Here is a 27585-nt window from a genome sequence, read left to right as displayed (position 1 = left end):
CACAATATATACTACCTTGCTGCAACTTTGGAATCTTATCTCCACTGCAATGCAACAAGGCTGAATACTACCCTGTATGCTTATATATCTATCTATCTATCGTATCTGCCCTGGAAAAGCATGGATATCTACTAAAAGAACTGGGATGGCCTTAAGACATTCTGTTTTAATCTATTCTTGAAACTGTACATGTCCTCTGGTCTGACCCTCCATGAAAGGTTGTCGCTTCCTCCTGGCTGGGCCATGGGGACTCCATCCCCTCTCACACTGTGTCTATGCACAATGGCACATCCTTCCACAACACTTAACCCCCTTTCATTACAAAACAGAATACATTGGTTTTTAAATTTTATTTGAACAGCCAAGGTGAGTTTATGCAGTCAGTCAGGTTCAAGGGTGCTTTGGAAAGACAAGCTTTACCAACTGTACTTTAAAACATTACAAAAAGGACTTCCTGTTGGTGTTCATGACAATGAAGCAATTACTATTAAAATACACAGGTGCTCCAAAGATAACCATCATCTAATCCCCATAAGAAAACATCTATATAGTCAGGGTGGTTCAGAGATGGATTTTAATTACATCCACACACGCTCCTTACTTGGGGATCAATAGGAGAATGCAGGATTAAACATATCTGGTCAATGTCAGTGCCTATTTACCTTGTTCCCCTCCGGAGTGATAAAGACATAATTATCACAGAAGCTGCATAGGAATCAACCTAAATTGACAGTTGAAACTGGCCTCTGTGTTTTTTAAAGCTAAGACATGATTGGCTAAACCACTACAGTAACAGCCACTAAGGAGCATTAGCAGTAAGCAGTGTTGTACATACAAGTCCTTCTGCCGAACCTGCATAATTCATACAACACATACTGTAGCAGGACTTCGATAACAGCACTGCCAGGTACAGTAGGACTGGAGAAGAGGTATTCAATATAAGAATTTGGCATCCACAACACCTTGGAGATTGACTGCAATGTGCTAATGACTTGCAGTTTATCAATTAAATCACTCGTGCAAAGAAGCAATTAACATCAAAAAACATAAATAGAATATCCGCTTGAACTATATTCCACTACTACAGCATCGCAATCATTTTTGTTGTCATTCAAGAGTGTCTTCAGTGTCTTTGCACTACGTATCTACTCTATTTGAATCTACGCATAATTAAATATTTAATCTAAAGCAGTCATAAAACAGTGAATCAGCTTTCTCAATGTTGTGCATGAAGCAGCTATGTGCATGAGATGGTCAGTGGCTACACTTCCTCTTAATACCATTTATACATAATAATCTATACAGTATATTCAAAATACGACACCCTCGCATACCTATAAGAGCATCATTAATGCAACCACAGAAGTAAAAGATCCCTATCTGCATCGGTGTAAATAGTGCAAGTTCTAGAAATGTCAAATGACCAGTCTGTCCGAATTTGAGCCATGTTGCATTTTTCTGAAACACACATGCACGTACGTACGTCTGACAAGCTATATACTTGACAAGCTAGTGACCTTCCACTGTTACAGTATTTTGGTTGGTGCCAACTTGGACTCGAGTGAAGGTGAGATGATTTCTACAGTATATTGAATCAGAAGTATGATTGAGAGAAAAATATTCACACTAGATACCATCACTTATTGTTTAAGGAAAATAAAAAGATTAAAAGTGATTATTTGGCAAACCCCACATTCCAAAGATGTCCAAAATCACTGTACGTCAGCTACTATAGGTTTTGTTACATTATCTACTCTGGTTTAGAGTATAATAAGCTTCTGTTGGGTATAGTTAACTTTACCTGGAATATGCATCCTTCGAATGGAGAATTCTCCCCTTAGTGCTGACAGAAAAGCATTTTAGCACAGCCATTAAAAAGTCCTAACATTTTAACAATATTAACCTTCGCGTCAAAGTCGTTAAGCTGAGTGAATCAGAGGTCAGGGATGTGAGGTGAGCTTTAACTGTCCACTCCTAAACGTCTAACTAAAACTTCGCACTCCAGGGGTGTATTTTATTTCCATGTACTTTCGAAAGGTATTACCACAAGTTGGAGGTACTGTGCAGCATGAGAGCTTGAGTTGTGTTCAGAGCTTAGAGGAGGAGAAAGAGGACATTCCATCGTACATGTCTGCCTTGAGCTTGAGCCACTCTGACAGCCTCTGGGCAGGGCTCTTCTCCTGGGTGAGGATACGGGCTGCCTTCTGCAGCTTCTCCTCGTTCCTTTCCAGGTAGCGCATGCCCTCGGCCTGCAGCAGGTTGAACTTCTCATGACGGCTCTCGTCCAGGGCGATCTCCTCGTTCATGTAGGGGTTGAAGCGGTAGTAGGTGTTGGGAGGGAGAAGGGCGTCCAGCATGGTGTGAACCTCTGTGACAGGAGAGGAAAGTGTCAAATGTCATTGAATGTATTCTCTTAGTAGTCAGGGGGGATTTGAACCTGTGACCTTTTGGTCTGCAGGCAAATGCTATACCACTGAACTGAAGCCCACCTTCCAGAGGTTATGAATCGGAACACACACAGAGACCAACAAACACATAGGGTCTTTACACATGGTGCAGACATGGGTAAGTAGTCTGAATAAATAAGGGAGAAAGTCACGAGGGGACGCTTAGTCAAAACATTTCTGTCAGCACATTGACAGGATTGCATGTTTTCAGAAGGCTAACATTTGGGGGTGAGGATGTGTGATTGCCAAAAGGAGGGTTATACAGAGTGCAGGAGTTTGGCTGTTGTTCCAGTTATCCAGTCATGGACGTGTTATAGGAGCGTGTCTGGAGAGGTGAAAAACACATGAAAACACACTCAGGCTGATGATAATAAGACTGATACGCCTGGAGGAAGCTGTTAGACAACAGCAGATGTTGGCGTCAGTGTTCCCACAGAAAACCCAGAGAGGTGAGTCTTAGTTCAGGAGCTAAAACATGGACTCCATTATAAGCACCCACCCGGCTGAACAAAGCTCTCTGCTAAGCAACGTATCTGGAGTCAGAAAGTCTACACTTTCACCTTCTACTGGCTAGCTAATCATCAAATCAACTTTCACAACACTACAGCTAACAATCGGTTTGGAACAATTTGTTTGAGGGAAATGAGATGAGTCTTCCACACAGCCCTGAATGACTTCAAAGTTCATTGTAAATCAACCGTGTAGTTCAAACAAACACACATAATCTCCCTTATCTCTCTTCGCACCAGTACAGACAGAGCTCCACTGAAACACGCACGCACGCGCACACAAACTGAGGGGGTGATAATGCAAATGGATGCAGGGGCGGAAGGCATTAAGAAAGGAGGAATCTGGGCTGTGAGAGTGTTAATCTGCCGTGTATAAATAGCGGATCCCGATTGGATAGCGGGGGAGTTTAATCCCAAACTCTGGAGAACCTGACTGGGAACAGCACCACACATCTGGGTCATGGCTACAGGGAGGGATGGGGATAAATTTAGGACATGCACAGGTCCCCAACCGTGACCTGTGTGCTTGTGCAGATAAGGAACCGGCAGAGGCTACAGTACTGCAGGATCACACAGTGATTCATGCTTGTACCACCGAGGAAACATGCAGCATAATCTCTAGACCGATAAATACACAGTGATAAGAATGTTGCCCTTCAACATTAATATCAAAGAACATCGGTCGTGCAAGCGTCTCAGTGGCATGTAGAAGGAGGTGGCGCGTGTGAGAGGACGTTCATGGCGGCGGTCTCTCACCCTCCGTGTCTGTGGCACTGCTGATGACGTTGGAGATCTTGGTTTTGAGGCTGGTGCTGGTGGCGCTGTTCTTGCTCGCGGTCTCGTAGCGGCCTGTGCCCAGGGACACCACACACTGCACTGGCGTGTTGGGCCACAGGCACTTACATTCATGAATGGCCAACGCTGTGGGGTTGTTGATGAGCAGACCACCGTCCTGTAGACAGACACAGAGAGAGAGAGAGAGAGAGAGAGAGAGAGACAGAGAGAGAGAAGTAGAGAGAGACAGACACAGAGACAGAGAGAGAGACGGTTATTTGGTAAATAGAGAAGGCACATTGGCAACACCGAGTAATTAAAAAAAGAAGCACATGGCAAGAACCACGTGAGCAGATCAATGTAAAGTTGTCGCACAGCGTCTCTCACTAATGCGAAGAACACAGCTACGTTGTTGTTTTCCTCACGCTCCTGTCTTGACTGGCTTTGATATCGAGCAACCACCCAAGAGCAATTTGGTGTGTATCCATAGCCAACGCAGGAGAGAGTGGAGAGGCTGGAGGGTGGGGTGTTGAATAGACATAAGGCTAGGGGGGGCCATGGGCCGGGGGGGCTGGCTAGCTTGCTGCAGGATCAAACACACAGGGGCCAGTGCTCATTAGAAGGCCAGGTTGGGGGGTGGAAACTGAGGGGCCTCGGGTGTCTGGGGAAAGCGTGTAGGTGCGTGTGTGTCTGTGTGTACGTGTGTGTCTATACATGCAAGACCGTCTGTAGTTGTGTGTGCTGGAGAGTAGGAGTGGCAATAGGGCCTTCAGGGGGGCTCGTTCCTATCCTCCCATCCCAATCCAGTAGCAGAGTGGCATAATGAGAAAGCCCCCTGTACAAATCAATGTCACACACAATCACGGGGAACGCACAGAGAGCGCCTATAGGACGCACGACTGTTAATCATCCAGGGAGCTGGACTGAGAAATTGTGTCAGCGCCTCAAGCTCCAAAAAAAGAAAAAAGAAAAAGAGGGAATTGGATATGGGAGCATGATTGAGGCCACAGCACGTAGCACTAGCCCTGTGGAGGAAGACACATTGACACTGGGCACAGAACGAGCAGGGGGATCTTTGCCCGAGTCCTCCAAAAGGAAAGTCTGAACAGCATTGAGACACTGCAGAAAATGCAACACAGCCGGACTATCCCAGAGAAAATGAAGGTGGCCTGAGCCAACAGATCTAAGTGAGAGAGGAGGGAACTTTTAATTCGAAATTGTCATGCGCAAACATTCCAAAATCCCTTTTGAGTCACAGTTTTATAGAGGGCATTCACATGATTAGAAACAAGAGGCCCCTGATGATAACGTGAATCTTTTAGAAGCTGAGATATTGCTCAAGACAAGCGTCTGTTTTTCATGACTGAGTGCCCTTGTTTGAGACTGACGAATGGTTTAAAGGAGGAGGAAAGCGCCTGGACTCGACCCCAAATGCAGAAATGTGAGAGAGGAAATAAAGCTTCAGCCAGCGGCCCCCAGCTGGAAACAACACAGATCAGCGCTTTCCTCCACCCTCCCTCCACTGTGGCTCCATTATCCAAACTCTGTGGCAATTATGGCAACAGTTTAAGATCCAGTTGTGTCTTCGTTCCTCTGGATAACCGGGAGCCAGTTTTGAGGAATGAATAGCCTGTCCAAAACACAGTCTCAGATGGAGACAAGGCTCGAACTTGTCTCAATGTCAGTGCACCTGCCAGGTCTGCAGAGCTAATGACACTCCCAGAGTCGTGAAGCCTTGTCTGTTTGAAGACACTGAAGGGACTTCATGGTGCTTTTGGAAGGCTAGTGGGGTTTTGTGCACTGTAGTCTTTCTTGGCAAAATCAATTATTCAGGAGCTCATTTGCATCCATCATCTGTGTCAACTGCTGTCTAGAACAAACGTGCTTCCATGAGGAACCGGGTCACAGCTCCGCCATTCGGAGACACGCTGGCAAAGTACGACCACGCTGATGCCATCGCTGGGCCGGGGGTCTTAAAGGCCACTTTTCATCTGAGATCCATACTTGGAGGGCTGCCACACTCTCACAAGCGTGTCTTCAGGCTAGGGGGGAGGTTAAAGTTAGAAACAATGATCTTCTTAGGGGCAAACTGTGCAAGTGAGCTCTGCACACAAAAAGCCCTGAGTCAAGCTGTCCATCAAACACTCAGCATGACAGGGGTCAGAGTTCACTTCCCTTCATGGGGATTAAGAGCTGTAATGTTGCTCTCTCTTAGCGCCTGGGTCCCATGGCCAGAAAGTAGAGTCTCCCAGAGGTCGAAAAGTTCTCGGAAGGGTGCAACTCTCTTTTGAGATGGTTTGACACCGGTTTAACCCCAGTGCCTTTTGGGAGATCCAAAAGTTGTGGGATTGTATATCCCAAACATATCCTAAGTGATGGTAGCGTTAGCAGGGCCGCTCTGCTAAATGCTCTTGTATTCTGGTCTTGACTTTCACACTGCTACCTCAGGGGTTTCTTGTTCTTGTGATGTTGGCTCTCTCCTCCAGGCAGTAATGGTTGTTTCACCAATATGGCCTGACTGAACCAGATTCCCACTAATTAGGCTTCAAGTTAAACCTATGGGACCATGTTTCACTGCTTAACAAGCCCAGGAAATTAAACAGAATTATGTATCCCCCCGTAATTCGTTCCTGCTATACGTTCCAGAAAATAACTTCTAACTACTGTACAATAACATGACGAACAGCTGAAATTAAGATGAGCGCAATTTAAGGGAAGCTTAGTTGCTCCTTTAAAATGATTCAGCTGTTGTTAAGTTTCAATCTATTGTTCCACTTTAAGCCTTCTTAGGGGGGGGGGGGGGCTGCGATTGAAATGGGGAAGGGGTGCTATCATTGAGATCAGGGAAAAAGCCATTTCACGGCTCAGCGTATGTCAGCTCTTATTAACATGACAGAAACGTCCTCCTCACCATGGGCGGCTCTCCCTATGCCATGCTTCCTCACTGACTGCCTTGGGTGAAGGCTGCAAAGACTGGCTACAAAATTGAGAACACGGACAGGGTTCACGATAATCCAAAGTGGGGAAGACAACGTTGGTATGACAGGGTATTGACGCACACACAGACACATGATTTCGCTGTATGGTCAATGGGGGAAGGAAAACTCTCTCTGACAAAGCTCTCCTTCCGAGCCAAGTGCCATGATTAAACACAAGCCCACGGCCACGAGGTATGTCTGTGAACATTGCTTCTTTGGGGAAGAGGTTACATAAGTCACCGGCCATCTAATGATAAACAGCCTGTCACAATAGCAGCTCTGTTTTTCTGAGACCATCATTCAAAGCAGCATACAGGGGGAGATTCGAATCTGTGACCTCTTAGTCTGAAGCTCTGCCCATCATTCAGCAGCCAGTCATATCAGGCTGACTGTAAGGGCACACCATCATGTCTACAAAACCATGTTTACCATATGTTTACCAATTCAATAAAGGGTGTTTACAGACACATATAACCTTACTCGCTACACCATTCCTTGTGTGATCTGGTATCTTAATCGGTCCATTTAATAAATCGATTGTCCAGATTGAGTGCAATCCAGGGAATGGTTCCTCCATGATTCCCACCATGGAAGAGCCAGACAGTGTCTTAGTGTGATAAGAAGCCACAACTAGGAGTGGCCAGGTCAGAGGTCTCCATGCCATATTATCTAAATTTGCCAACGGCCTCTCCCCTGTGACCTTTGACCCTGCGAGCCTGGAGAGGTCGTAACAAGGTTCAAGTTGTCTTCACAGGCTCAAATAGAGGAGGTCCCAGCTGTGAACGACAAAAAAAAGAGATTGGCATCTATGCCCTCAGGCCGGAAAAAGCAATTGAGGTCTATTGCTCGCCACCAACATCTCTAGACACACACACACACACGGAATCATCTTTGCCGGCTGTGACCCATGAGATTGGGGTGTCTGACGGCGCTTGAGAAGATACAAATGGGTGTGGCTTCCTCCTACTATCTTTGTTGACTGAAACCTGTCCAGGCATTAACACGTTTATTTGACTACCCAGTTTAAGAAAAGTATGTCTCCAGTGTGCATAAGGCAAATGTAACCCTTATTGACAATAAGTTACAAGTATGTGTGGTGTATTTAGGACTAGATCGACAGAAGACCAAATTCGGCTATGGAGTCTAGCATACACAATAATACCCGGAATCACAACACACAAATACTTTCCTTTTTGGGAATCACAATCCCTTTAATTACATTAAAGATGGAAATAAAATAAAAATCAGAATATACTCTTTTTGGCCCAATTATTGATTATCAGTTTCTTATTAACTGTTTAGTTTTATGCATTAACTATTAACCTATTTGTTATTATCCATTTACTATTTATTAATATTATTAGTTACTATTTATCTAACTTTCTTATTATTAATATTATGTACTAACGGCTATTCATTATCTCTTAATTTCTAATTTTATTTATATATTAACGCAACTTATTTATTCAATAATATTACTCTTTCCGATATCTTTGAAATGTTACCTTTTCAAACAATCCCCTTTCAAATATTACCTTATAAATAATTCCCCTTTTAAATGTTACCCGGGTAACCAAAGAAAAGAAAATACATTAATATCAATGGTCTAAATAACAATGTAGCTAACACAAATCTTTGATGCCTAGGACCGGTATGCACACCCTACCACACTGCAGAGTGGACTGGTGTGTGTAGGACAAAGTCTCTAAATCTTCTGCATGCAATTCTTTGAAGTTCTTCTCCGTTGGGTTGTAGCTCGCCATCAAATGTGGAATCCAATCCAGGATCAACTCAAACTCAAACTCCTCAAAAAAACCTGACCTATGTGGGCAAGGTCAGAACTTATGTTCAAGCTCTTATTTACAACGAATAATTATAAACAAAACAAGAATCTATTCTAAATCTGATATATACACTTATTACCAACTGGCCACATCAATACCAAATATATATGACCTCGTGCTCTGCCTCGTGCGACAGTAGCTATGTAGCATAGCTATGGCGACCTAGCCACCTGCGCTACCACTTAACAAAACAGTTCCCAAATTCAAATGAAACATCTCACAAATATAATACATATCTTAACATCTCACAAATATAATACATATCTTAGCAAAACATTGTTCGAGTGACATACATAGCATAGCCAAGTTATCACTTACAATACTAGCAACGGCATTTCTTACCAATGTCAGACCGGTACAAATTCTCAACTGCAGAATCTCCACAATGTGTGCAATCTTCAACTCGGTATACAGCAACTCAATGTGAAACGTATCCATTAACTTATTTAAATCTTCGCTCCAGTGGAAAATCAACTCAATGTAAACTTATTATTTAACTTGTTTGAATGTTTGTTTCAATTAATTGATCTGTTCGCTGGCATGGCTGCTCTCATCCTCGTCTTGGTATTGAATAGAAAGAAGAACGAGCACACGCAAGTTTTATTAGGCACCTGTCTCTGATTGGTTATTGAATTGGGGGTTTCTGATTAGTTGTGCCAACTTAATAAGTATTTTTATTTATTTTCTTTTTAAAACAAAATCAAACCATCACTCCACTTCAGGCTAACATCAAAACAAACAGTGTAAAACAATCCATGAATATCATATTTTAACCTGGGTTACACAAACAGACGGGAAAGCTGTTGTTTCCCAGTTGAGCTTAGCAGAAGAGGATGATCACACAAACAAATGGATGAACTGAAGTATGCAACTGAGGGCTTTTCTTTAAAGCTGTCTGTTTCGTGTGGGGGTCCGTGTTAGGAAATCTTCTAGTGGGTTACTGCAGTGACGAGCCCTTTTAGGTGCAGTGAGTTGTGCTCGGGTAGGCAGCACTCTGAAGGGGGGATTCCAATAGAGGGGGGGGGGGGGGGGGGGGGTCAGGCAAGCTTTTACACCGCAGTATGTTAGTCAATGTAATCAGTGGACTGGCCTAATCCCTAAAGAAGTATGCCAGCGCAATCAAGTGTGTGTGTTTATGTGCGTAAGAAAGAATAGTGATGGGAAGGAGCAAAAGGACTAAAGTGTGTGTGTGTGTGTAAATCTGTGTGGATAATTGTGCGCGTGTACCACACCAGGGGGAAAGTTATAGCCTGGGTCTGTATGGGAAAGGAGGGGATAGCTGGAGCAGGACTGAAAAGACTTCTCTTTCTGCAGGCTCAGCTCTAACAGCTTAACACAGGAGGAGCTGGCCACGGTGAGGAAGCAGGTTGAGCTGAACCAACAGCCCTCCTTAGTTCCCTCCTACCTGCTTCATCAGGGCAGCACCGCATTAACACGTCAAAGTGCGCCCCCTGTTTTCAAAGAGAAACACAAAACATGAAGGTTCTCAAAGTCGGCTAAATTAGTTAAAGTTCAAGTCTTTGCACAGACCAGCACAGGGTCAGACTGGGCACTGAAATTCTTAGGATAAGACAACGCAGAGCAACCTGGCATAACATGACATTTAAGTATTCAGTAGGGCTGTCCCCAACTAAGATCTTCTTTGGTCGACCAAGACTCAACTGAACACTTCTGAAAATCGACTAATCTAAATTTGAAAGTTAGGGTTAGGGTTTTGTTGCTAGAAATGTCACAATGTTTTTCATCAAACCATATTTGGGTGTGCTCAAGCCTTCGGCGAGAGCACAACCTTTGTTCTCTCACATATATATTTATTTATTTATTATTATTTATTTTCGCCCCCCTAAGGATCAGTCAATATTTGGACTACATACACAACGGCGGTGTCAAAAGGTTCGCCTTGGTAGCGATTGCGTTGGTTGTATTTTTATTTACGTTCCGTTGCATGGTTTAAGTAGAAATTGCGTTTTTGTGGTGAAAAGTGAAGCTAACGGTGGCTAATTTGCTAGCCACAGTCACTGACGTTAATAAAGTCACTACGTCACTAACGTCACGAAAACACGCGTGACTACCTGTAGCAGAACATTCGTTTCACATCTGTTAACTTGGGGGATAGCTAGGCTAACTATAGCTTTACTGCAAGGCAGCTGCAGAAACGCCACAAGCAAAGAGGCCAGGGTGATAACTATTTACTCATTTTACTTTGTGATGTGAAACACAATTATGAAATGTAATGTACAATATTAGCTGATATTATTAAGGAAGTAGGCCCACATCTACTTTTGGAAACGGTAGTCTACTATTTCACTGAAGCATTAGCATCATGACATTAGCCTCTGTTGCCCGGGCAACACATACTACAGTGGTCTATGATGCATCTGTTTTCAATCTTTAAAATAAACATTCCTCACAAATACATTTTCGTTGTAGGATTTATTATGACATTACATTACAAGTAAACGATTTGTGGGTGAAATTATCATTACCTGTGGTTTCAAACCAGTGTTGCTCACTGCAATGCTGTAGCCTACGCGAGACACTACAAAAACATCTACACAGCTGTAGGAAGTCAAACGGCGACAGAACATGTTCGGCACTCCCCTTACTTAATCAAAAGTCTATCTAACTACTAACCTGAACTTCATTGCCACAGCCTAAACGTTGCCAATCTGTTCATGAAAATAATTAATTTCAGCCTAAACCGTACAACGGAACGTTAAATCCAATTCAACCAACGCAATCGCTACCAAGACGAACACAGCAGTAGTCTACTAGTACTGTACCGTAGTAGTACAATTTACCGGGGCAGCTTCTCCACACAGGGCTCAATCGCATTTTGCGTTGTTACTGACAATGATCGCTACCAGTGAGCTTTTTATGAATGAGCGATTTTCCACTAAATAAATGTCAAGCTTATTTACGTTTTGGGGGGCATATTTTCAGTTAGCAGATGGGACTGTCTGAATCGCGATTCCATCTTCTACTGCCGGGTAACGTCGTAGAATAATCTTCAAAGGGGGTTCTTTATTAATGAATGAATGCAATGAGTAGGCTACATGCCTGAAAATATCATGAGAAGGGAAAAACTTAAAATGACGTTTAAGTCATAGAGATTAGGTCCATTTTTACACCGGTCTGCCAAATGTATTCGTTTTGATTCAACGATGAGGCTGCCTCTTGCAGGGGAAATGAGAAGACATCTATTTCATTCTACACTTCACTCGTATTTTCAGTTGTAAATGAGCAGTGCCTTCAACACAATCCAACCCCACCTTATGGTAAAAAAAATTGGTTCACCTTGGGGTTAACCCAAGACTAGTTTTGTGGATTTTTGACTTTTTGACGAACCGTAGCCAACAAGTCAAATTTAACTCATGTGTCTCATCGTTAAAAGCCATAGACACAGGGGCACCACAAGGGTGTGTTCTGTCCCCTATTCTATACACCTTATACACTAACAACTGCCAAGCAACCATCTTAAACCACACCTTTTTTAAATATGCTGATGATACAGCATTAGTGGGTTTTGTAGTCCAATACTGCATCAATAGAGGGCTTCGAGAGGGAGGTGCAGGGTTGTATTAATTGGTGTTCAGATAATTTCCTTGTGGTTAATGCGAAGAAAACAAAGGAGTTGATCATAAATTTTAGTAAAAAGGGAATTATAGTTCCACCCTCAAATATAAATGGTGTAGTGGTAGAGCGGGTCACAACATACACATATTTGGGTGTTGAAATAGATAATAAACTGACTTTTAATGAATGTGCACAAAATAAGTCCAAAAAGTTGCAGAAGAGGATGTTTATTCTGAGGAAACTTAACCATTTTAGAATAGACAGCTGTATTCTTCAGATGTTTTACAAAGGTCTCTTGCAGAGTGTCTTATCTTTTGGTCTTATTTGTGCCTTTGGTAACATGTATATTAAGGATCAGAATAAATTGCAACGAATAGTCAAAAAAGCCAGTAAGATCATTGGAGTTGATCAGGTATCTGTAGCAGGTCAAGTGGCAGACTACTGCAAAGGAAAATTAGGACCACAAGGTACAGCAATTCTTTTGTGCCTATAGCAATTATACTGTACAACAATCAGCTAGTTGTTTGTTTTTTTTCTCATATATTACATATGTTACAATGTTAACAGTTTTTATATTTAATGCTTTTGTATTTATGTATTTGTTTTTATTTGTATGCAGCAGGCTATCTAACAATGGAGCATGTAATAGTGACCACATGAATTTCCTACTTGTGGATAATAAAGTTTACCTTGACCTTGACAAGTAGGGGAGAGTGGGGTGATTTATGCCAGCGGGGAATTTGTGCCACCCCCTGTTTCTAGGGAACCATAGAAGAAATTGGTCAACTGACCACACATTTTTGAAGAGTCAGCCATTTTACTCATCCTGCAAAGAAGAGAGCCTCATTGCATGAGAGGTAACCACATTTAAGTTCCAAAAACTGTTTTTTGCCTTCCAAAGTAAATTTTCTATGATCAAGGTTGTTTGATTGTTGTGTCTGAACAGTTATAGACAAGTTTGAAAACATTTCACACATGTTTTAGTGCTTTGGTAAGCTACACAATGAGTGTATATAGCTAGCATGATTTTACCTCAAACTTCTGGATGATGCATTTTTTTCCAAAAACGTGGGATTGGGGTGATTTGTGCCAAAGGGCCTGGGGTGAGTTGTGCCGCTTATGAATATTTTAAACATATTATTTCATTGTAATTGTACATTGTATTCTTACATTTTATCACTAAAACTATGTGACATTCTTATTTTTAGACAGAAAATATAAATAGACCATCATGCCATGGAGTTATAAGAGGAAGACAGGCAGGGCTTCCACTCCTCTAGACATGGACAAAGCAGTGGAAGAGGTGGAGAAGGGGAAGTCCATTCGTCAGGTGGCGAGGCAGATGAACATATGCAGGATGTCATTAAAACAATACAGGGAGAAGAAAATGATAGATGGAAAAGAAATAAGGCAAGTATATAAAAGAACTGGACTTGCCAATCAAGTCTTTAATGTGCTTATGTGGCGTAATAGGCTTGTAGAAAATCGGCCTTTGATGTTGTAAAATAACTTTAAATAAACGTTAAATGAGTAATTTTGTATTCAATTTGTCTAGCTTTTATATAGCATCACAGTTTCTGACATGAAAATATACTGTTTTACTTAAATAATCAATGGCACAAATTACCCCAATGTATTCTCTCTAAAGGCACAACTTACCCCGCACCGGGGGCAAGTTGTGCCACAAGACTTTTTTCTCACGTTTCTTAAATACTATATTTCAGATCCAAAGTAATTGTTCCCAGGGTTGCACCACATCCTGAAATATATGTATATATTTTAGTTGGAAGCATTACTGTCATGGCCCCGCTTTAAAGTCACTTTAGGTAAAAACTGGCACAACTCACCCCACTCTCCCCTACCGTATTTTTCGGAAATAAAACCGCAGTTTATGACCTATAACTAAAGCTAGCTAGCTACTGTTTCGGAAAAATAACTTACGCTATGGGGACCGTCGGAAATATTTACAACTCACGCGTCTAAAAGGTAAATATTAGTTAATTCCTGGGCAATAGAAAACATACCATTACGCACTTTCGTTTTCGAAGTGTCCCTTACAAAAAAGAAGTATATTAAAGTATACTATAAGTATACTAAAATATGGATAGTACACTTTTAGTTCACTTTTGATATACTTTTAAGAAGTATGCTTTGAAAATAGTTCACTTTTGATATACTTTTAAGTATGCTTTGAAAATAGTTCACTTTTGATATACTTTTAAGTATGCTTTGAAAATAGTTCACTTTTGATATACTTTTAAGAAGTATACTTAGATAATATTTCACTTTTGATGTACTTTTAAGTATGCTTTGAAAATAGTTCACTTTTGATAAACTTTTAAGAAGTATACTTAGATAATAGTTCACTTTTGATGTACTTTTAAGTATGCTTTCAAAATAGTTCACTTTTGATATACTTTTAAGAAGTATGCTTCGAAACATAAAATTGTATACATTTCTTCTGGAGTAGGATGTACATTTTCTATTATTATACAGCAAAAACAGTCAAAATAATTTTTAAGTACATTACAGGTTAAATTCTTTAGATCCATCTCATTCTAATTATTCATGTCTAGGAAAATCTATTATGCATTGCACATTGAATCTTTTTTCGTACTGAAGCTGTAACCTTAATTATAATTTTTTTTTGAAGCCCTCTACTCTTATACTAATAATTATCAATTGGAGTATTAATGGAAAAAACGAGAAAGCTACGTGAGAAAGAAGCAGACAGAAGGGTTGCATTGTCCATTTGAAGGTTATACTGTCAAACTGACTGAAGAACGAAATAATGACGTGAAAAAATGAAGATGGCGTGGCTCATTGGCTGGTCAATTCCCATGATGCAAGGCGGTAACTTCATGAATGTAGTTTTTTTAATGTGTCTGCTTAGAATGTAGTGTTTTGATGCGTGGTAATTGTCATTGATGTGCCGGTTTACCATTGTAACCATGAATTAAATGTGTTACGTTTCATAAGAGGAGCTGGATTATTTCATCTTTAGTGTATACACAATAATTAGCTTCTTTCAGCTAAGGATATGTGGTGTTACTTGGCGACGCAAGATCAGTGGCGTGTGAATTTACATTAATTAAAAATGCACTTGAAAGTATTGCAAAGTATACTTTGAGGTACTTTAGGAAGTATACTTCATGAACTGAAAGTGCACTACACAGGTTACTTTAGAGTATTCCAAAGTATACTTTGAAGTACTTAAGGAAATATACTTTATGAACTGAAAGTGCACTACACAGGCTACTTTACAGTATTCAAAAGTAAACCTCAAATACACTATAAGTGTACTTTAAAGTGTACTAAATGACCTAAAATTAAATTTAATTTAATTTTTGTTCTCGCTGTGATATATTGTTTTATTACTGTTGCTTGCTTTTTTCCACAGGTACACTTGCACTTATAGCTGTTCATGTTGTTTAATTGTAACTTGTTTAACTACATGCTCTTATGGTTCTTCCCTTTGGCACTTACTTTGGTTGTTCACAATGTGTGCTTCATGTTTTGGCTACTCGCGATGTTTTTCTTGTTGTTATGATCAGTGACCTATGCACTTTGTAAAGCTCTCTCTTGGAAGTCGCTTTGGATAAAAGCGTCTGCTAAATGAATAAATGTAAATGTAAAAAGTGGGCCAATTCAGTTTACTTAGTACAAAAATAGTATATAAATAAGTACACTTTTAGTACACTGCTAGTATACTCTTAAGTACCATGATAATAGTATACTTTCTATACTAAGTATACTAACAAAATAAACTTGAAGTATACTTCTTTTTTGTAAGGGGTGTTACACAACAGCATCCTGTACTGCCTAGCCTATACTCGTGTCGTGCATTGCTTTGTATCATTGTTCCCGTATCAAGTGCGGCATATATTCCAGTGCGGTTTATATTCGAGTTACTAACACAAAGCTCCCATCCTGGTGGGGTGCGGTTTATAGAAAATGTGGATTATTTTCCCAAAAATACGGTAGTAGCCTTTAGTTTACCCCTAGCCCTTGTGTCACGAGGGGTAAGGGCTACATAGCCCTATGAAATGAGACACCACTTGGTTACTGTTACGTATATCGATGTCTCCAAAGCAGCTAGTGCACTGAAATTAAACGAAATTCGTTTGAAATTCGCTGGTAATGGAGTTAAATTAAAACTCTAGACAAGCATGGAGTCCATTCAAGGCTAATTAGAGAAATGCGGGACTGTTGTGCAAATCAGCAATGTAACATTAGCGGAGCAAACTAGCAATTTTTTTTAACTTTTCTTTATCAATTATTTATGCCGAAGATATTTATGGGACTCTGGGTGATCTGTCCGCCATTGTTGCAGGTAGCGGAGTATTCACATACCCCTTGGTTTCAAGTAAGCTCCCGAACTCACTTGGTTTGTATACCCCTTCGTCCTAGCCCTTGATCAAAAAGAGTATTTTTGAAAGATCTCGTCAGTCCCCCTAACACTACCTGTTAGGGGGACTGACGAGATCTACAGCAGACTTGTCTCTCTTAACCGCTGGTTGGCTCGCTTCTGTTCAGAACAGGGTTTAGGATTTGTAGACAATTGGTCTCGTTTCTGGGCCAAACCTGGCTTGTTGAAAAGTGACGGGCTCCATCCGAGCTGGAGAGGTGCTTTCCTATTGTCTAGGAATATTGAAGCTATTTTAGAGCAGGCCTGACACTCACTAGAACAAGCCGGGCCACAATCTCTTAGAGAGTCTGATAGGTATGCTGTGAGCTGTTGGGGGCCCGATAGCCTAGCTTGTAGTGTAGTCAGTGAGGTTGCTGATGTCGTTTCTCCCATTGAGACGGTGTCGGTCCCCCGCCCTTTCTCTAAATTTCGGCCTTCAAGTATTAGGAATTATACCAATTTAATATGTATTCAGCCTTGCTCCCCCAGTTTTCTGATGACAGTGCCACCTTCTCAGAAGAATTATCTACGTCTAAATCTGCCAAAAACCCATACTGGAATGTTGGGCTCCTAAACATCAGATCTCTATCCACAAAGGCCGTTTTGATTAATGATCTAATGTCTGAATACAGCCTGGACTTGATTGGACTCACCGAAACCTGGTTAAAACCTGATGAATATTCCCCCCTGAATGAAGCATCGCCTCCGGATTTTGCGTACTCACACATCCCTCGTGTATCAAAGAAAGGTGGTGGTGTTGCTATGATATATAAAGCTAGCTTCAACCTCAGCCTAAAATCTGTAAATACCTTTAAATCATTTGAAATAATTTGCATGAAACCACCAACTATTTAAAAAAGGAATAATGCTACTACTCCTGGCCCCCCTCCCTCATTTTGTATAGTTACTCTATACCGGCCCCCCGGCCCGTATTCCCTCTTCCTGGAGGAATTTGCAGATTTTAGTGCTGATCTTGTGACATATACTGATAACGTCTTGATTATGGGTGATTTTAACATTCATGTGGATGACCCAAAAGATCCTTTAAGTAAGGCCTTTACTGCTCTAATGTATTCCACAGGTCTCACTCAGGTGGTCTCCATGGTATTCAGAGGAAACCCGCACTCTTAAGAGGTCCACTAGAAAACTAGAACATAAGTGGCGTACCACTAAATTGGAGGTTTTCCGCCTGGAAGGACAGCCTAATGGAGTACAAGCATGTCCTCATCAGGTCCAGATCAGATTATTTCTCTAGGTTGATTAGTAAGAACAAACACAACACTAAGTTCCTATTTAATACTGTTGCAAGTCTCACTAAGAAAAGTACACTCTGTGTTAGTTCAGATTTCTCTCCCAATGATTTCTTAGATTTCTTTGACCAAAAAATCTATGCAGTAAGGGACAAACTACAGACTTGTCCTGGAGGAGTGGCCATCAACACTGAACTTTCCCCTATACCAAGCATGCTGCATGTTGAGGCTCTCACTCACTTTAACCCTATTTCTATGGAAGCATTCATCGAGCTGATAGACTCCTCGAAACCCACTAGCTGCCTTCTCGGTCCCCTCCCTGCTAAACTCTGTAGGGAACTTCTCCCTATTATTGGACCACCCATGCTTAGTATTATTAATGAATCTATTGTAATTGGCCCAGTCCCCATCGATTTCAAACAATTTTTAATTATTATTAAGCCCCTTCTTAAAAAAACAAACCTGGATCCAGGTTGTCTTAGCAACTACAGGCCAATTTCAAATTTGCCATTTCTCTCCAAAATTTTTGAGAAGGCTGTGGCACAACAGCTCACTGAGCACCTCTCCTCAAATCAGCTTTATGAACCTCTCCAGTCTGGATTTCGTCTCCACCACAGCACTGAAACTGCATTAGCCAGGGTAGTCAATGATCTACTGTTAGCCTCTGACGCGGGTTCTATCTCTGTCCTGGTTCTTTTAGACCTAAGTGCAGCTTTTGACACGGTGGATCATGAGATTCTCTTGGAACGTATGGAGAACTATGTTGGGATTTCTGGTACGTCACTTCAGTGGTTTAGATCGTATCTATCTGATAGATCACAATATGTCCACTATGATGGCTGCTCATCCAGGAGCTCCACTGTAAAATACGGAGTACCACAGGGTTCAGTTCTAGGCCCTCTGTTATTTTCTCTCTATATGCTGCCTTTAGGAAACATAATTAGAAGCTCTGGGGTAAATTTTACTGTTATGCAGATGATACTCAGCTATATATGTCTATAAAGTCTGGAGAATATCCACATGCTATTGAAAAATGTGTTTCTAGGTTGAGAGCTTGGATGACTGCAAATTTACTTCTTCTAAATTCGGATAAAACCGAGGTTCAAATTTTCGGTCCTAAAAAATATAGAAATATTTTTCCCAATCTGACCTTAGACCTAGACGGCGTCAAAGTCTCTCAAAGCCAGCTAGTAAAAAATTTAGGAGTCACAATGGACCCAGACCTTTCGTTTGAGTACCATATTAAGCAAATTACCAGAACTGCATTTTTCCATCTACGTAATATTGCCAAAATACGAAAATTTCTCTCAAAGGATGATGCCGAAAAACTAATACATGCATTTGTTACGTCCCGATTGGACTATTGCAATGTGTTGTTCTCTGGCCTCCCAATTACCCACCTAAAAAATTTACAGCGGGTGCAAAATGCTGCTGCTAGACTATTGACCAGATCAAGAAAGTTTGATCACATAACATCTACTCTTGTCTCTCTACACTGGCTCCCTATCCAAGCCAGAGCTGACTTCAAAGTTCTACTACTAACATAGAAATCTCTGCATGGATTGGCACCACTGTACCTCTCCGGTCTCCTTGCACCCTATTGCCCCGCAAGGACACTTAGATCTCAAGATGCCGGCTATCTGGTGGTTCCCAAAGTTAAGAAAAATACAGCTGGAGGTAGGGCGTTCTCATATAGAGCACCTCTTCTCTGGAACAAATTACCCGTCTCAATTAAGGAGTTTACTGTTAGGTTAAAAACGTTATTGTTTAGTCAATTCTACGACTGTTAAAGGTAAGTATGTTACTAGTTGGAGGCAACGGGGGACGGGTTGCTTCCATCCTTATTCTATAAGTATAACTTATTTTAGAGTTCTCTTCCCCTGGAACAGATTTCATGTTCCAAATGGGGGGGGGGGGCTGTCGCTGTCTTGGTGTGTGGGGTTGCATCAAATTCCCCTTTTTTGCTCTGTTAAATTGCTGCACCAGTCCACACTTGACCGGTGGGGATCTCATTCTATTATGACTGTAACTGTTAGCTGCTCCTGGCATTCTCTAATCCCTGCTCTCCTCTCTCTGTCCCCCCCCACACACATCCCTTGTGGTGTGGGGGGTTTGAGTTGTCAGCACCTGCCTGGTCGTCGGTCAGCCAACGCTGGACCTGGTCGCGAGTCTCCCGGTCCTGTCCTACATCTATAAAGTTGAACAACGGATTTTGGTGTTTTAAAAACCCACCGACACTGTATGACTATGTTTAGCCTGTGTTCTGCCCCTCTCTCTCACCAACCGTCTCTGGAGGAGGGGATCCCTCTCTGAATTGCTCCTCCCAAGGTTTCTTCAATTTTTTCTCCTGTTGAGAGTTTTTTGGGAGTTTTTCCTTGTCTTCCTTGAGGGTTTAGGTTGGTTGAGGGGCAGTTCTATGGGCATATGTGAAGCCCTCTGTGACATGCTTGCGTGTAAAAAGGGCTATACAAATAAATTTGATTTGATTTGATTATTGGGACACCACTTACTCTCACGGGAATGCGTAAAATAAGGGCTAGGGGTAGGGGTATGACATTCGGATTCGGCCATCGTCTCCGCTAATGTTAAAGAATGGATATTGTCTTCCATGTCTCTATGTCTTCAGCAAAGGAAATTGATGAACATATGTCTCAATCCTTGGGCTGAGAGTTCTTCAAATCAGCATTTGCCTTCCTTGTGGTATAACTGAGTGACAGTGTTTGGAGTTAGTAGGTGACGGGGTGACAACCTCCGTTCTGCTAGCCATCAAGAGGTCTTTCTTTAGGAAGGCGCCATGTTGGGGTACTGCGAGCCCTCGTTGGGAGGTGAGACAGGATCTCAGGCCTCTGTCAGAGAGAAGAGGAGGTTGGCACACAAAACATGCCCCATTCCTCCCAGGCGCCAAGGGTGACACCATGACAACCGTGCAGCGAGAATCTTGGCCCTGACATCTTTTGTCAACCTCTGGGTCTTCTGTGGTGTTGAGGAGCAGAGATAACTGAGGCATTAATGTAAGACGCGCTCCTCCTCCTTTCTTTCACTCTAACATATTTCCTCTCGCTTTCTTCTTCCCTCTTTCTCAGAGGCATATTCTTCCATGGCTACGGAGACGAGTGTTGAGCTGTGATAATGTCTTGCCTGCTCCGGCTGCAGTGCTTCAAAAGGTCTTGGTCCTAGTCACACACAATGTCATGTTCACCACGGTTTGAATTTAAATCCTGTCGAAAATCCTGGATAGACATTTAAGGACAATCAAAACCTTCTTCAAAACGCTGTTTATGAATTCTGGCATTTGTTCAGCACATGGCAGGGCCGTTTTATTACACTTAGGACACAAAAGAGGATTGTGTTGCACTGGGAATATCTGTGCTGTGCAATACTCTGTAGGCGCCAGTGGAAAAGGGCGAAATGACTCCCTCACTGGAGAATTCGGACATCAAACAGCCACATTATGCTCCACTGGCATCGGATGGCTAGCCCTTTGAGCTGAGCACTGGGCCAAGCAACCAATCGGGCATCTGGCGAGTGGGTTAGTCAGTGTGTTGACCTGACCTACTGTACGACAATCAATTTGGGAAAAGCACCTCCCACACAGCTGTCCGTTGAAATGGTTAGTGACTCTGTCCACCTGATTTATAAGTCATAGGCCAGTAGTTTCCACAACCCGAACTTTAAACTCTTTGAGGCCTACTGGTCCCACACGAAGCAAAGGCTAATTAAACTCAGAGACAGAGCATCACAATACACATTCTACCATTCTATTTTGGTAGATCATTCTATACAGTAAGGAAGTAGGGGCTACCATGACACTCACAGTTGTCCTGGTATACAAACCTATATAAAGACCTTTATGTAATCAAGAATTTCATGAATTCGTTTTTATCTGACCTTACGTTGTCGTGAAAAAAGGAATAATGAATTCCTGTTATTGTATGAAGCCTGACTGAAGTGCTTTTGAATAATTTCCCTCTTACAGGCTTTCTGACAGCAGTAAGCTAAAGACTGAAGACCTTGCAATTGAGGCTTCAAAGTCAACACGCGTAACTTCCTGCGGTGTCCCAAATTCCCGAACAGGCGGTTTCCCAGCTATTAGGTTAGCTAGCAGAGTCTCGACAAACAGCTCGGTAATGAGCTTGTCTGCTCGCCCCTTCCAACGAGTCTGATGTTGCAGTCAGACTGTGTGAGATGAGGAGAGCCGGGAACTGGACTAATATATGCATCGCCGGGAGTAGTAGGAGGGGGCGGGCCGGGGGTGAAACCTGGAAGACGGCAGGCTGGGAACACTTCCAGCACAGCTGTGTTTTCATCAGCTATTCCCTTTCATTCCAGATTGTTCTCTGCTCAACTACTACTGGAGCACATGTACACCGCTTCCAATTAACAGTGTGGAGGCGCACCAGCACAGGACTCAGCCTTTGATACCGACACACACACACGCACACACAAACCAACTTCATCCACATGGGCGGATCATACGGCTGTGTTTCCATCTCCAACCAGAGTGTATATTGACCTGTAGAGGGCAAACTGGTGCTAGGTAAATGAATATTGCTACAGTTTAATAAGATGATTTGATCCTTCGAGCGCTTTCAACAAAGTGCTTGCTCACGACCGCTCAAGCCCGGCCCTCTGAGGACTGCAGAGAGGCATAGCGTCTGAATCGATCAGTCAAAAGTCTGAGAGGGGGTGGGTGGTAGGGCGTGCTGTGTGTACAATGTTGTGCTCCTGGACTAATGCACGTCTGTTTAGACAGACACAGCTAAGTGTCTCTGACTCTCAATAATTCCATTACTCATCCTTCTGTCAAAACAGACCTGCCTGGAAACGTTGAGCTGATGGGGTGGAAATGGACCTCCACCTTTTTACTGGACTGATGACTTTCACATTATCCCCCAAACTCCTCCAGTGCATTATGCAGAGAATGTAGGTATCAAACGGAAGCACTGACTGAGTGAAGATCAGTGGAGAAGCAAGACAGGAGGCCATATACTCACTAGGGTCTTAACACACGGGGGGATTCTGCCTCCAGATATATGATCATATAGTCTGAGAAGAGCTGAGGTCTGTGCTGGTGCCAGCCCCTATGGGTGACCTTGGGTCTAACTCAGTGGATTACGGCTCAGTGGTTAAGAGCACTGGACTGGAAATAGAGGTCAATGGTTCATTTTCCCCTCGGTACATCACTTTGGTTAAAAGCATTAGCTAATTGAACACTTATTTAGTTCTAACCTGGTGGAGGTCGTTGCCCAGGGGAAACTCCTGGAAGTATCCAGGGGCAGCGGAGGAGGCTCGGATGGCCTGCCACAGCTTGTGCTGGCACCCCCCCAGGTAGTGGGATCTCACCCCAGGCTGCAGATTGTAGTTCCTGAACACGAATGCCTTTAGAGAGCCTCGGTTCACAATGGTGCTCACTGCTGCCACCTGCAGGCCATGAAGGAAACGTGATGGTTTTCCATTTGGTTTGATAAGACAAGTCGGCGTGCAAAGTTTATTAAGTTAATTTATTTATGTATTTTACAGAAAGCTGTCGCATAGAATACAAATGATACACTGTTGCATTGACCTAATTCCGTGTAATATAACATCTTAGCTGTATATACGAGTCAAAATAAATGCTAAACTTCCAGTTCACTCTAACAAATAAAACTCAGCTATAAGATTCATTACAGCTTAAAGCATAACCCTAGCTAACACCAGAAAAGTCACAGTAGAGCCACACACAATATCTGAACGGGACAACTAATGATGTCCCTGTCATACCAGAGCCTTGCACGGCATTAATGGGAATTCTGTCAGCCCCCCGAGAGCAGCAGTGGAGGCACATTAGAGAAATGTGTTGATAGTGGAAGGCTGTTCTGGCCAGTGAGACAGCAGCCAGAGGCTTGATGCTGGGACCTCGTTATGGAAGACCGGAGGGGTTGGCTGGGAGGCCGACACTGCAGGAGCGAGTCACGATATCAAGCTCACCTTTGGGCAGTTGGGGTTTCTTGATGTCTCCACCATGAGATGTGAGCCCATTTTCTCTCTGCGGCAAATTAAATAAGCTCTGTTACATACTGTTTTATATGAATCTGAAGTTAGATTCATGTTGTTGCTGTGGCATATTATTCCCAAGTTCTGATATTCTGGTATTCTAAGTCCAAATTCAACTTCTTCAAAGTTCAACAACAACACAGAAATCGTAGCAAGTTTTGATGCAAATAGGAGTTTAATTTTGCAAGGATTATTTCATTGGCCCCAAAACAATGGCATGATATAAGGTCATAGTTCTCCAATTGGTCTATCTGATGTTTTTCTGTCTCAGGAAAACTAAGGTGATTTTTTTTGTGCCAAGTTCCTGTATTCGGCCTAACTACAGGAGTTGTTCTAGCCCAGTTACAGTGAGTTCAAAAGTGTAGCAGCTCAGAGCTGAATTCAGTTCAGAAATGTTGTGTGCTCAGAGCTGAACTCAAAGGGGCTCCATGATCGGACCACACAGATACAGACACACACACACACACACACACACACACACACACACAGGGATGTAGCCTACCTCCTACACTGAAACTACATGATGCATGTAAAATAAAGTAACTACAACTTAATCCTTCTATGTTGCGTGGGGTTCAGTGTCATGCTCAAGGACACTACGACACATGGACGGGAGGAGTCAGGGGTCGAACCACCAACCTGCCATAGTATGATCCTTGTTTGTGCAAACTTACTTGGTGAATAAATATGTTTCTGATTAGTGTTTGACCCTCTCTACCCCCTGAGCCTGGACATGATTCCATCCAGTATAATATTTGATTTATCAAAGATGCTGAAGACATACAGAAGAGATTTGTGGAGGATACAGAGGCAGGCAGACAGACTCACTTGAGGATGTTCTCCCAGGTCTCGCTGTCGTAAAATGCGTGATTCCAGCCCATCTTCATCGTGCCCACAAAAACGTTCTGCTTGAAAACATCAGAACCTAGCTTCCTGTAGAGGTCATCACACTCATCCAGAGGGATCTGGAACACACCCAGCATGAAGCCCAGGATGGCACCTGTGGACACACATGCACACGCGCACACATACACTCACACGTAAGTGAATGAGAATGTCAACAAGGAATCAAGAGTTGCAAACAAAAGACCCAACATAAACCTCATTCTTCCACTCCACTCTGGGCTAGCATGGGTGCAGAGCTTTCAGCGAGACTGGATGTGAGGCTAATTGCCTGATGGATAATCCGTTATGGGCATCATTACCCTGGGATGATCCATCCACTGCCACTAGATAGGATTAAAATGGCCACCATGGGCAAAAAACTGCTGCGGTGTGTGTGTGGCTAACTTGCTAGCCTTTTACTACCATCTTCTGACCAGGGCCCGGTTTTTCAAAAGGTTCAATCCGGATAAAATTTGTCCGGATTTAGTAATCCTTTTTTTTGCGATCCGTGATCACGTAATCCATCTAACTTTTGAGACAGTTTTTCAAAGCAACATCGGATTGGATCAATCTGATCCGGATAAGAACTTTTCAGGATCACCAAATCTGGATAACCAGTGCTCAAACAGGATAGGAAATCACAATGTAGAACTATAGATATGTAAAGAGCAACATGTAGAATAGCTAGTGTGGGGTCAATATAAGTTTATTTTTATTTGAAATGAAAACACACACATAAAAAAAAAAAACTAAAAACAAGAAAAACCCCACCCCATCCTCTTCCAGCAGTCCGCTCATCTGACACCTACAACACAAACACTGTACATTGAGGATATTTATAACAAGTTTCAAATATAGATGTATTGAATAAAAATAAAAAAGACAAGTCAAATACGCCACAATAATTTCAGACTTCCTCATGGAGAGACCAGCTTGTCTGAGCGTAGCCTTTAGGAGGCGGATCTCAAGTCTGGCCTTGGTTTGCTGCAGTTTGGTCAGAGTCAGTTGTTCCTCTGCCAGACGAAGCTGTGCTTCTGCCCTTTCAGTCTCTTTTTGCAGAAGTGCCTTTTAATCATCATCATCTTTGTTTGATGAAGGGCGCTTCAAGCCTTTCCTCTGAGATCCTGTGGCAACTACCACTGGCTCAACCAATGAAGATCCAGCTTCTTCCTCAGGAACAGAGCTGAGATCCAATATAAATACGCTCTCTGGATCAGCCTTAGGAGGAACTGGCAGATTCTCCTCCTCCTCAATCCAAGGCTCGCCATCCCCCACAACACCTTGAATACCATGGAGAGCTTGCGACTTCTCACCTCCAATGATGTCGAGGACCACATCTGTGTAATCTCCCCTGGCTTGTTGCCTGTTTGTGGGTTTTTGGCTTTAGCATGGTCCTTTGTTGCCCTGGCCTTAAGATTCTTCCACCGCAATTTGATTTGGTCTGTGGTCCTCCTCTGGCCAGACCCTATGGCATTCACATTTTCTGTGATTAAAATCCAAACATCATTTTTCTTTTTGTTGGTATCCTTAGCAGAATTAAAACTTCCCACTATTGTTCCATAATGGCACCGAACACCCTCTAGTAGTGCATTGGTTTCAGCAGCAGTGAAGTTACAGCTTCTTGAGTCCATGGTTCCGTTGCTTTACTATAGTGAACATTGTTCATCAATTATAGGCCTTGGGTCCAATTGCCTCAATTGAACACAAGCCAAAACCAATCAGTTGTAATAGGTGTGTTTGAAAAGACCAACTACACAGCCATATAAATCAGCCTTTCTCAGAGGATTCACAGAGAGACAGTGAAATGGCAGGTGTTGTCCACCGCCACCACCACTTTGCCAGGAGAGGATACATGTTGAACGTACCAAGCCACTGGAGCAATACACCACTGAGGAGCTGTATGTCCGGTTTCGCTTTGGGAAGGCTGATATAGAGTACCTTGTGAACCTTCTCAGGCCTAAACTTCAACACAGAACCCAAAGGAGTCACGGTCTGTCTGTGGAAGACCAGATCCTCATTGCTCTCTGATTTTATGCATGTGGGACTTTCTATCAAGTTGTTGGTGACTATATGGGAGTGGTGAAATCAGCTGTGTGTGATGTGGTGAGAGATGTGTCAATCGCACTGGCCAGCCTGGTCAATGAATTTGTTTCTTTTCCAAAGGACAACCAGATTGCCCAGGCCAAGCGCAGCTTTTTTCTTTTGGGGAATATGCCCAATACTATTGGAGCAATCGACTGCACACATGTGCATATACAAGCACCTCATGAGAATGAATGGGAGTTTATAAACAGAAAGGGGAGGCACAGCATCAATGTCCAACCTGTGTGTGATGCTGACCTCATCATCACCAACTGCGTTGTCAAGTGGCCTGGATCCTGAGGGAGAGCGCTCTATATAGAGACCTCCAAACCAACCGACCGGATGGCATAATATTAGGACAGTGCCTACCCACTCCTACCATGGCTGATGACTCCTTTTCTAACAGCAAATACACCGGCGCAGGCGGCGCCGGAGAGTCATTCACCATTTAGCCTAGTAGCCCATGACACGCATGCTTACCTGTCAGTGTGGCTGTAACCAAACCAGACTCTTCATCCACTGCAGCTCAAACATTTTCTCATGACCCCCTTCATATCCTTCCAGTCTAATGCATAATAGCAGCTCTTTCTTAACCTGACCCAAACCAACAGGGATTTCCTAAATCAATGTGTCCTTAATTTGTCCTCGAGGGCCGAATCCTCTAAGAAGTCTGTGGGTAAAGAAAAGCTCCCCCCCCACCCACACAATAAACACCCCCTCCACACACACACTACTGGGTGTAGGACAGCAGGAAGGACTGTCGCCATGAGTCCAGAGACCCCATCCCCAAAGCTGGCAT

At 42.7% G+C, this 27585-nt stretch overlaps 1 protein-coding gene across 2 annotated transcripts in view; it reads right to left on the bottom strand.

The window, feature by feature from the left end:
* Positions 1 to 345: 345 nt before the first annotated feature.
* LOC136942518 (calcium-independent phospholipase A2-gamma-like) overlaps positions 346 to 27585 on the bottom strand; it is a 33630-nt gene continuing 6390 nt past the window's right edge. For both annotated transcript variants that reach the window (XM_067235438.1, XM_067235439.1), the window contains 5 exons: positions 24648 to 24819; positions 23754 to 23811; positions 23016 to 23207; positions 3713 to 3908; positions 346 to 2368 (listed from right to left, as the gene is read on the bottom strand). In XM_067235438.1, coding sequence (XP_067091539.1) covers positions 2088 to 2368; positions 3713 to 3908; positions 23016 to 23207; positions 23754 to 23811; positions 24648 to 24819 — 899 coding nt within the window. In that variant the 3' untranslated portion in view covers positions 346 to 2087. The remainder of the gene's footprint in view (positions 2369 to 3712; positions 3909 to 23015; positions 23208 to 23753; positions 23812 to 24647; positions 24820 to 27585) is intronic.

Source organism: Osmerus mordax, chromosome 4, assembly GCF_038355195.1.
Source record: "Osmerus mordax isolate fOsmMor3 chromosome 4, fOsmMor3.pri, whole genome shotgun sequence".
Classification (NCBI taxonomy): domain Eukaryota; kingdom Metazoa; phylum Chordata; class Actinopteri; order Osmeriformes; family Osmeridae; genus Osmerus; species Osmerus mordax.
The sequence above is the reverse complement of the archived record's forward strand: the minus strand, read 5'-3'. Positions and strand labels throughout refer to the sequence as shown.